Source organism: Aquarana catesbeiana, linkage group LG06 (genome assembly GCF_042186555.1).
Source record: "Aquarana catesbeiana isolate 2022-GZ linkage group LG06, ASM4218655v1, whole genome shotgun sequence".
NCBI lineage: Eukaryota > Metazoa > Chordata > Amphibia > Anura > Ranidae > Aquarana > Aquarana catesbeiana.
In genome coordinates, this window is record NC_133329.1 from 93,980,016 (window position 1) to 93,991,990 (window position 11,975).

General features: G+C 46.0%; 1 protein-coding gene across 1 annotated transcript in view; it reads left to right on the plus strand.

The window, feature by feature from the left end:
* The window catches only part of LOC141148742 (testis-expressed protein 2-like), a 102,859-nt gene that overhangs the window by 20,793 nt on the left and 70,091 nt on the right, over nucleotides 1–11,975 (plus strand). The window contains exon 2 of the mRNA XM_073636451.1: nucleotides 8,758–10,099. Coding sequence (XP_073492552.1) covers nucleotides 8,783–10,099 — 1,317 coding nt within the window. The 5' untranslated portion in view covers nucleotides 8,758–8,782. The remainder of the gene's footprint in view (nucleotides 1–8,757; nucleotides 10,100–11,975) is intronic.

Consider the following 11,975-nt stretch of genomic DNA (forward strand, 5'->3'; position numbering starts at 1 on the left):
TAATTACTAGGGCTCCATTGACTTCTCCCTAAGTTTGGCCTGGTTGTACTTTCCTCTTCTACCACCAGGCGGCCGGGCACTTGGAGGCATTAGATTGAGAAGGACAACTCAAGGTCAGGTTATGGGTATATGGGGTGTCTCGGCCAATGGGCAGGGATTTTGTTGAATCCCTTAGCCTGCTGGGAGAGCCTATATATTTGGGTGAGGTCAGGTGATCTGGTTTCTTGTGTGCCACCCGGACTGCCGTCTGGGTGGACATGTGTCATATGCCCCGAGCTGCTAGGTCGGAGATTGGGCCTATCCTGGGGGCATCAGGCTGCCAGGCTGTGTGAGGGCCTATCCAGGGCAGCACAGGGTTGGGACTGCGGCTTGCAGTCCAACCAAAGGTGACGGTTCTGCCGGCCAGAGAATCTGTCAGTGGTCGGAGGTAGAAGGGAAGCTGTCGTCACAAAGGGGCTAATTGCCTTTACCAGGGACCCCAGTGAGTAACTGAACCAAGTACCGGAGCAGTATTCTTACCGAACGGGCACGGTGGAGAATCGGGAAAATTCAGACGGTGATCAAGTCAGGGACCCAACCAGCGCAGGTGACGCTTGCAGAGCAGCCTTGTGTGTCAAGCCAGGGACCGAGCTGGTCAGCAGGGGTGAAGCTTAAAGGTATTCGAAGTGCCAAGCTAGTGACCCAGCAGGGAAGCGTGGGTGACACTTGAAGGAGATACCTCTGCAAAAGCCTTGAGGAGCTCACGGGATTCAGAGTTAGTGAATCAGAGGGTCCAGTGAGAGACCAGGAGCTCAAGGGGCTGAAGAACTACAAGAAGAAGTTGTAGTACAGCTGAGAGAACTGTTACTTTGAGTTAGGAACTGTTTAAGTACTGTTGCCATAGGAGACAGCAATCCTGAACGTGCAGAAGTGGCACCTTGCTGGGGCCTTTCCCTTTACGACTGTCCTCCTATTGAAGTCTCGAAATCTGCCATTTAAAATTGCAACTACCTAAGTGTGTCCTGACCTTAACCCTCTTTCCCCTACAAAATATAAAAAGGACTGTCAAAGAAATAAAACCTCTTTTACATCCAAGAAGTGTCTGGCGCCCAATGACTTTTACCACCTTTGCACCCACCATGCCTCACAACTAGGGATGAGCCAAACCCCCACCCCAACCACCCCCCCCCCCCGTTTGGTTCGCATCCACAACATGCGAACAGGCAAAAAATTTGTTCGAACACCGTTAAAGTCTATAGGACACGAACATGAATAATCAAAAGTGCTAATTTTAAAGGCTTATATGCAAGTTATTGTCATAAAAAGTGTTTGGGGACCTGGGTCCTGCCGCAGGGGACATGTATCAATGCAAAAAAAAGTTTCAAAAAAGGTAGTTTTTTCAGGAGCAGTAATTTTAATAATGCTTAAAGTGAAACAAAAAAAGTGTACTATTCCTTTAAATTTCATACCTGGGGGTGTCTATAGTATGCCTGTAAAGTGGCGCATGTTTCCCGTGTTTAGAACAGTCTGAGAGCAAAATGACATTTCTGAAGGAAAAAGTCATTTAAAACTACTCGCGGCTATAATGAATTGTCGGTCCCGGCAATACACATAAAAGTCATTGAAAAAAACGACATGGGATTTCCCCACATGGGAACCCCGGACCAAAATTTAAAAAAAAAATGCGTGGGGGTCCCCCCAAATTCCATACCAGGCCCTTCAGGTCTGGTATGTATATTAAGGGGAACCCCGCACCAAAAATAAAAAAAATGGCGTGGGTGTCCCCCTCAAAATCCATACCAGACCCTTCAGGTCTGATATGGATTTTAAGGGGAACCCCGCGCCAACATTTGAAAAAAAATGGCTTGGGGCCCCCATAAAAATCCATACCAGACCCTTATCCGAGCACACAACCTGGCAGACCTCAGGAAAAGAGGGGGGGACAAGAGAGAGCGCCCCCCTCCTGAACCATACCAGGCCACATGCCCTCAACATTGGGAGGGTGCTTTGGGGTAACCCCCAAAGCACCTTGTCCCCATATTGATGGGGAGAAGGGCCTTATTCCCACAACCCTTGCCCGGTGGTTGTGGGGGTCTGCGGGCGGGGGGCTTATCGGAATCTGGAAACCCCCTTTAACAAGGGGACCCCCAGATCCTGCCCCCCCTGTGTGAATTGGTAATGGGGTACAAATGTACCAGAAAGTTGACAGAAAGTGTTAAAAATGTTAAAAAAGACAATAGCCGGTTTTTGACAATTCCTTTATTAATGTCTTCTTCTTTCCCCGCTTCTTCTTCCATCTTCTTCTGGTCTTCCTTCTGTGTTCTTCTTCTTCCTCCATCTTGTTCTACCTCCGCTTCTTCCTCTATCTTCCCCTGCTTCTTCCTCCGGTCTTCTCGTCCGGCATCTTCCTCCGGCTTCTCCTTCCCCGAGTCGTCCTCCGGACGATCCGTCTCAATGGGAGTCTCCTGCTGTGTGACGCGTCTGTTCTTGTGACAGCTCTTATAAAACTGAGGGCGGGGTCAACCTGTGACCCCGCCCCCTCTGACGCATGGGGACTTCCCTATGGCTTCCCCCGTGGTGTCAGAGGGGGGTGGGGTCAGCCGTTTAAGTAAGCGGGTGACCCCGCCCCCTCTGACGCCCCAGGAAAGCCATAGGGATGTCCCTGTGCATCAGAGGGGGCGGGGTCACCCGGGAACGTCACGGTATGGCCCCGCCCTCAGTTATAAAATAACTGTCACAAGAACAGAAGTGTCACACAGTGGGAGACTCCCAAAGAGGCGGATCATCCGGAGTACAAAGCGGGGAAGAAGAAGCCGGAGGAAGATGCCAGAGGAGAAGACCGGGACACGAAGCAGAGGAAGATAAAGGAAGAAGCGGGGGAAGAACAAGATGGAGGAAGAAGAAGAAAACCGAAGGAAGACCAGAATAAGATGAAAGAAGAAGCGGGGAAAGAAGAAGACATTAATAAAGGAATTGTCAAAAACCGGCTATTGTCTTTTTTAACATTTTTGACACTTTCTGTCAACTATCTGGTACATTTGTACCCCATTACCAATTCACACAGAGGGAGCAGGATCTGGGGGTCCCCTTGTTAAAGGGGGCTTCTAGATTCCGATAAGCCCCTCGCCCGCAGACCCCCACACCCACCGGGCAAGGGTCGTGGGGATGAGGCCCTTGTATTCATCAACATGGGGACAAGGGGCTTTGGGGAGCTACCCCAAAGCACCCTCCCCATGTTGAAGGCATGTGGCCTGCTATAGTTCAGGAGGGGGGCCACTCTCTCGTCCCCCCTCTTTTGCTGCTGCCTGCCAGGTTGCGTGCTTGGATAAGGGTCTGGTATGGATTTTTGGGACGACCCCCATGCCATTTTTTTTTTAAATTTTGGCACTGGATTCCCCTTAAAATCCATACCGGACACGGGTCTGGTATGGATTTTGAGGAGGACCCCCACGCCATTTTTTAAAAAATTTTGGCGTGGGGTTCCCCTTAATATCCATACCAGACCTGAAGGGCCTGGTATGGAACTAGGAGGGACCCCCACGCATTTTATTTTTTTTTAATTTTGGTTTGGGGTTCCCCTTAATATTCATACCAGACCCAAAGAGCCTGGTAATGGACTGTGGGGGAATCCCATGCCGTTTTTTTCAATGACTTTTATGTGTATTGCAGAGACCCGACAATTCATTAATAGCCGTAAAAAATAGTATTTTTAAATTAAAAGTACTCGCGGCTATATGAATTGTCGGTCCCGGCAATACACATAAAAGTCATTTAAAAAAACTGCATGGGATTCCCCCACAGTCCATTACCAGGCCCTTTGAGTCTGGTGTGAATATTAAGGGGAACCCTGAACCAAAATTTTTTTTAAAAAAGGGGGGGTCCCCCCAAATTCCATACCAGGCCCTTCAGGTCTGGGACCCCCACACCATTTTTTTTTTAATTTTGGCTCGGGGTTCCCCTTAATATCCATACCAGACCTGAAGGGCCTAGTATGGAATTTGGGGGGACCCCACGCATTTTTTTTTTAAATTTTGGTTCGGGGTTCCCTATGGAGGAATCCCATGCTGTTTTTATCGATGACTTTTATGTGTATTGCCAGGACCGACAATTCATTATAGCTGCGAGCAGTTTTAAATGACTTTTTTTCCTTTAGAAATGTAATTTTGCTCTCAGACTGTTCTAAACACGGGAAAATGTGCCACTTTACAGGCATACTATAGACACCCCCCAGGTACGAAATTTAAAGGAATATTATACTTTTATTGTTTCACTTTAAGCATTATTAAAACCACTGCTCCCGAAAAAACTGCCGTTTCTAAAACTTTTTTTTAAAATGATACATGTCCCCTGGGGCAGGACCCAGGTCCCCAAACACTTTTTATGACAATAACTTGCATATTAACCTTTAAAATTACCACTTTTGATTTCTCCCATAGACTTTTAAAGGGTGTTCCACAGCTTTCAAATTTGCCGCGAACACCCCAAATTGTTCGCTATTCAGCGAATGGGCGAACAGCCAATGTTCGAGTCGAACTCATGTTCGACCCTAACATAAAGCTCATCCCTACTCACAACCCACCACTTATTGAAGGATGTCAGCTATCATTGGCCTTGAGGGTTCCCATTAGACTTGAAGAGGTCAGAGATTCTGCTACATTTGCATTTCTTAAAATCATCTAAATGCACACATAGCACCCCCCTCCTCCCCCAACCCTAGAGGCATGTGCGGGACCCCAGTGGGAGAGCAGGTTAACATTTACCCCATAGATAGCTATTTGCTCCATTGCCAGTAATTTGGGATTGAGAAATATTGGATGTCAGTCACTTTAGTGTCTTTTTAGAAATGTTATTGCTCTAAACACATAGGATGAGAGTGTTAGGGGCCAAAAATACACTTACAGACTCCAGATCTGCTGCCAGCTTAAACAATGTTAAGCACCTTCGAGCCTACACCAAAACACTGTAAATAGCAAACAAAAGCTAGCTAGCAGATTCTTCCATATTTCCTCTCAAGAGAGTCACCAAGCCCTTCTGAGGATCCAACTTCCTCCCATCTCGGGTGCCCACGTGTCCCAGGTTGCCCAGAACAATCCCGCAATTAGCAGGTCTGTCCCAGGTCCCGGGCACCCTCATTCCGGGACAATACAGTGTCCCGGAATTGCCCCCTGGCCCTAGACCATTCTGATGCCCTCTAAAATATCCCTCACATCGCTGCTTACACTCACTGACAGCCTGTGGTGGACCCCTGGCTGGTGAGACCCCTTTTACATGAGCCGCTGGCTCAGTGCCCAAATGGTTGCTAGCCACTGCCCGCCTCGCATCTAGCAACCAGTGACGTCATGAGGAGGAGAGAGACAGAGCCCCAGCATTCACAGCGGGAAGATTTAACTTCCTTCTCCGAGCCTACTGATTAGCTCCACCCACCTCCTCCCTGCATCGTTCAGCCAGCAGCGTGCAGAAGTGCACGAAGGAGAGATGAGTTTTGTAGAAAGGCAAGTGAATCCAAAGCACTCACCATGGATAGATCTGGGTTAAAATCCTCAGCCAGCTCTCCCCCAGCAGCCAGCATTCTGTGCTGAATTGTCAGCACTTCACAGGAGCTCCAAGTGTGTGTCAGCCTGGAGCTAGCACTGATAAGAAGATGGTAGGCAGATAAGGGGTCTGCAGAAGAGGAGAGGACACTGACAGATGAGATGACACCCTAGGAGGGATGGAAGGAGGACACATCCTTAGATATCAGGACAGGTTTCATGCTGGGATGTGACCCCCCCAAAAGTGAAGGACTACAGGTCCCAGCATGAACCCCTCAGAAATGAAGATGTGATGCCCCCCATTCAGTGAAGAACTACAGGTCCCAGCATTAGCATGTGAAATCTATGGGGTCACACCCTTAATTTTCAGGGGTCCATGCTGGGACCTGCAGTCCTTCAATTTGGGGGGGGGGGGGGAATCACATCCTTAGATATCAGGGGTTCATGCTGGGACTTGTAGTCCTTCACTTTTGGGGGATGTGACCCCCCCAAAAAGTGAAGGAATACAGGTCCCAGCATGAACCCCTCAGAGCTGAAGATGTGACACACCCCCCCCCCGGCCCCCCCGCATGGGAGAAGTAACATCAGCAGCCAGCGGCGGGAGGGGGGTTCACTTTCCCAGGGCTCCGGTGTATCAGACTGGTGGCAGGCTATAGGTGACAAGTGGCACACTGCATCTGGTGGCAGACTACGGGTGAAAAGTGGCACACTGCATCTGGTGGCACGCTATGGGTGGAAAGTGGAACACTGCTTCTGGCGTCAGACAACGGTGGCAAGTGAAATGCTGCATCTGGTGGCAGGCAATGGTTTACAATTGGCACACTGCATCTGGTGTCAAGTGACACGTTGCATCTGGCTTCAGGCAACGGTGGCAAGTGAAACGCTGCATCTGGTGGCAGGCAATGGGTCACAATTGGCACACTGCATCTGGTGGCAAGAGACATGCTGCATATGGTGGCAAGTGACATGCTGCATCTGGCGGCAGGCAATGGTGGCAAGTGACCAGCTGCATCTGGGGGCAGGCGACAGTGGCAAGTAACAAGCTGCATCTAGTGGCAGGCAACTGTGGCAAGTGACACACTGCATCTGGTGGCAAGTGACAAGCTGCTTCTGGGGGCAGGCAAAAGTGGCAAGTAACAAGCTGCATCTAGTGGCAGGCAACTGTGGCAAGTGGCACACTGCATCAGGTGGCAAGTGACAAGCTCAGGGTCCCCACTGATTCTGCATTATGGTGGGTTGAACAATTTCATTATATATTACAATGTAGTACAACACCAGCCATTCACCCGACAAATCACCCCTGCCGCCGAATTCCCCGTCAACCCTGGGACTACACTCCCTCAACCCCCCCCATCTTTTTTTGGGCAGGGGGGTGTCCCTGAATGGCAGTTTGGAAATGTGGTCACCCTACTCCTTCCCCCTCCAGTATATCTTCTCCTGGTTCTCCATCTTGGTTCAGCTTGGCTGGCTCATGTAGCTTTCAGAACAGCAGGCATTGGGGTACAGGTGCCTGGGTGCTCGTATGGGAATAGCCAGCATTTAATTACATTGGATTTTGTTTTTTGAGAGTTTTGGAGCGTTGAGTGTCAAACTACAAAATGTTCAGGTGTGAATGGGGCCTCTCTCTAATACTAGTGTGATGGATCTGAACCGCAATCGGGTTCAAATTAGATGTCTGCTGCTGTTCCTAATTATGTAGTGTAGATGTGCATGCACGCCGGAAGTAACCACTCTGACATCTGCTCAGGTCGATTACTTCCTCATCTCTATTTATTGCACAAAGAACAATAGATTATACGTCACTACTATGTAAATCTGGTCAGTCTAAAAGGTTCATCTTATTGGCTGAAATACAAGAAGAACTTGATGATGGAGGCTTGGTTGTTGTTGATTCTTCATCTTTACTTCCTCATACCTCCAGTGCGGGGGCAGCAGGGGGTAGGCGCCATCTTTGGTTCCAAAGCAGATCTGAGCTGTTTTACTATATGATAAGTAAGGAGTTGCATGGAAACATGTATACACATAAGAAAATAGGCATTTATATGTTTAGCATTATGTTCATTACACTCCTTCACACTAGATGTACCAGTGCCACCTACTGGCAACAGGCAGAAACCACAGCAACACTGAGCTTAGGGGAAGACTAAATGAGCACAGCATTAAAAATCAGAAAACTAAATCTACATAACCCCCCACCCCACTTAGGGCAGGGTGGCTACCACAGGGTATTGCATTTTTGTATAACAATGGAAAACATTGTTATACAATCCTTTAATGGTTCCGTGATTCATTTTCTTGTATACCTAATTTAAGAAATTTTCTTTTTTGTAATGGTGATTCTACGGCTGTTGGCATTGGGTCAGCCAGTTATCTGATACAACATATCAGTTAATTTTTATTTATTTTTTTTACACTAAGTTGCAGCAGCCTAGGTAATTTGAGGGGCTGGATGTTGTATGCTCAAGGTGTGAAACTTGTGAAAGGGTAACAAAAGAGCTTTTTTCACTACTGAAAACATTGACCTCTGAAGTAGTGTAGTCAGACCTTACGCCGTCGCCGACATAACTATCAAAATTCAGAATGTGGAACAAAAGGCACTACACTGACTCAGAAGATCAGAGGATGACAACTTAAAAGTGAATATGGAATGTAGTCAGGCAGAAGTCAGCATGATTGAGAGTTGCATAAGATGCTTCACTGGCAGGAAAAATCTCAAGTTACAGAGCTCAATTTAAAGTTCAGCTATTGCCTGGAAACAAAGGACACCCAAAATCTACTCTGAATTAGGAAAATGCAGCTTTCAGATCAAAGAGTGGGCTTAATATGAGCCCAGGTAGAGTCATGGGTTGAAGAATATGCCGAATTTTAGCAAGTGAAGGGCAGAGATTAAGGCTTATCTTTCATTATTTTTTTTAATTTTTTTTATCTATGGGATTTACCCCCACGTTAATGCTCTGGAGCTTCGTTTAACAGTGTTTTGGCACCAAGAAGTAAAAATATATAAAGTTTCTAAAGCAAAACAAAGTTTTGAATATAGTAAGGAAGGGTAGAATCCTTGTCAGGAGACACATAAAAGTAAAAGAATATTTCTGCAAAATAAGGGGAAGTCCCCTCTTAGTTGTCAATGTAGCAGGTGTCCCCTCTGGAAGAATTCTCCTCACTTCCTGTTCAGGTGACATCTGCAAATTTTTGTTTCCCTATTTAGCGGAAAGAACACTATTAATATTTATTTTGTTTTATATCCTAGAGCGAAAAAAAACATGCTGTGAAGAATGTCTAACTCAGGCAACCTTAGTACAGCTTCCACTGGATCCCCTCATTCCTTTCAAGGTCCAAACCAAGGGCAGGGTTTACCACAGACCCGCCAAGGCATTACTATCCAGCTGACCAAAGTACACAGTGAAGACAACTGGGAGGAATTAGAGGAGAGTGATCTCATCTTTACCCTGGATCAAGATGAAGAGGAGGCCTTGCTGGCAAATCCAGTACCCAACAAACCCAGAGCTCCTGTGTATGGGCAGCCAGTGGGGAAAGAAGGTACTGTGGTCGATGAGCTAGCTCTAGCTGCGTATGAGTGTACAGGTGATGTTCTCCTGTCCAGTGAGATTCAGAAATGTAGTTCTTCGTTGATGCCAAGCTCACCCTCTTCTAAACCTCTCATCAACTTGGTCAAGTCCGTCTCTACTGAAATTAATGCCAAGGATCCTTCTCCTCACAAAACCCATCCATTTGTCAACCTGGTCAAGTCTATCTCCACTGAAATTTCCCGACTTGAACCAGAAGTATCACAGTCCAAGTCAGACTCTAAGCTGAATGTTCATCTGTGGAAGCAGATAACCCAACCCAAAAGCAAAAATGTAGACTCTAGGACAGCTCCATCCTCACCTAGCATGTCACCTTCAGAAAGCAAAGGTATGTTTTTCAACGTACAAGAAGTAGAAGCCAAGTTGGAGGACACCAAGAGAAGGTTGTCAGAAGCCATGCAAGAACCCTTAAGCATGCTCAGCAAAATTATTGGTGAGGAGCCAACACCGAGCCCTAAATATAGAACTATGCCCCCAATGTTTTCTTGCCAGGAGTCCCCAACAAGTCAACAAAAGGACCAAGGTTTTTTTGATACAAAGAACAATTTTCCAAGTTATGGAAAGTTAGAAGAAAGTGAAAGCCTGGAGTTTATGGAGAATTCCAAAAGTGTTCATAGAGAGATACCTAAAGACTACTGCAAATATAAGATCTGTTCCTATGGGGACATGATCCAGGTCGTAGAACTAGCCAACGATGTAGAATCAGAAGATCATAATGTATTGGAGCCTGCAACCCCTTGCCAAACGTCCCATCTTAACAATGATGTGCCATGCAGTGCCCTGGTCTGTGTAGCAATCCTAGCTTACAACTTCTTCATTTGGCCCCTGCCAGCCTATATATCTGGACTCTTCATGGGTATTACTAGTGGGTTTCTCATGGGACTTTTTATGGTGCTTTTTTTGGTTCCAAAGCCTTCTTACTCCTCCAGACACAAGCGATGCCTAGAGGAAAGCTCAAAATTCCAAATGACAGCTCAGAAAACCCAGGAACCCTGTGTCTTTCAGGTAGGCTATGCTCACCCAAAAGAATAAAACACAACAATGGTATAGTGCACAAGTTTAGTGTAGGCTTATTTACACTATTGAATATATATGGGACACATGCAGCGCTAAAATGTGCAATTACGTTTTCAACATGTAACTGTGAAAAAGTGCTGGAAACATAACCTGTACCTATTGGGTTATATGTGTCAATGGTAAACATCTAACACATAAGTAAATGAAAGAGAAGTCCGTAACTGTGTAATGGATAATATATCAGTTCATAAGTGCAATGGGGTTCATAGGTAAAGGAAGGATATTTATTTCTACCACTTGCTGTCTTCTTTTGAAGCCTAGAAGATCCATACGCAGGGTGTCTCCTCATATAGAATCTGTTCCAGCTCTCACCTCACGTGGAGTTTTGGCATCATTTTTACCTATGAACCCCCTTGCACTTATGAACTGATATATTATCCATTACACAGTTATGGACTTCTCTTTCATTTACTTATGTGTTAGATGTTCACCATTGACACATATAACCCAATAGGTACAGGTTATGTTTCCAGCACTTTTTCACAGTTACATGTTGAAAACGTAATTGCACATTTTAGCGCTGCATGTGTCCCATATATTATCATTTGTACACTGTCTACCACATTGTTACATGCTGGCAGCTATCACTTGTTTATTTTTGTAATAGCGCAATTATTGTTTGGTTTTATTGTTATTTACACTATTGCATAATACATTACACAGTAAAATGTGTTTTATTGCACAACACACAATTTGTGGTAGTAAAGGTAAAACCTAACAAACTCTAAACCTACTCTCAGCCACATTCTAAGCCTAATTTATCTAGCGCTGTAAAGAAAGAAATCAGCTATACTTACCTGTTTTGCAGCAGCTTTGGTCCGGTCCTAAGCTGAGCTGTCAGCGGCAGCTTCGCTGTGTAGGAGAGGCAGCCGGCAACGGAAGCCCCATAGTAAAACCTCGTACACACAATCGGATTTTCCGCAAACAAAGCGCCAGACTTTTGTCCGAAGGGTGTTTGCCGTGAACTTGTCTTGCATACAAACGGTACACAATTGTCGGCCATCAAACACGAACATAGTGATGTACTACGTGGAATTTTAGCTCTTGAGCGCCACCCTTTGGGCACCTTCTGCTAATGTCGTGCTTGGTGAGCATTGATTCCGAGCATGCGTGTTTGTACTTTGGACTTTTGTGTGATGGACTTATGTACACACTATAGGAAAATCTGACAACAGACCGTTGTCCGCCAAAAATTTACTAGTTTGCCATACAACATTTGTTGGCGGAAAGTTAGCCAACAATTGTCTGATGGAGCGTACTAACGGTCGGATTTTAGGCAAACAGTCTGTCATCACACAATTCCCTGCCGAAAATCCGATCGTGTGAACGAGGCTTAAGTCTATAGGTGACGTCACTTCCCAGCCATTGTCAGCTTTCTCCTGCACACAGGAGCTGCTGGAGACTGGACCAAAGTGGCTTCAGAACAGGTAAATAAAGGCGATTTTATAGCGATTTTTTCTTTACAGGGCTAGATCAATTAGGCTTAGAATGTGGCTGAGAGTAGGTTTAGACTTAGGTTTTTTCCACTTTAAGGATGAGTTAAAGGTAAAGTGCACTACGTAGTTACTAACACATTTTCATTTTTGTATGAAATGTCACATTTAATTTTCACACTCCTTCCCTGTATAAGAATTTCAATGGCAAAAGCTGTTAGACTAGACTTCAATTGTAACCTTTTAGGGCTCGCTGTGCGTGTGCCTGTGCGATTCAGATGTGAACTGGCCCTTAAAGCCAATCAACAGTCTTTAGCGCTTGATGGATACTTTCTACATTGATAAAGTAGGTTTTGCAAAGCACAGTAAAT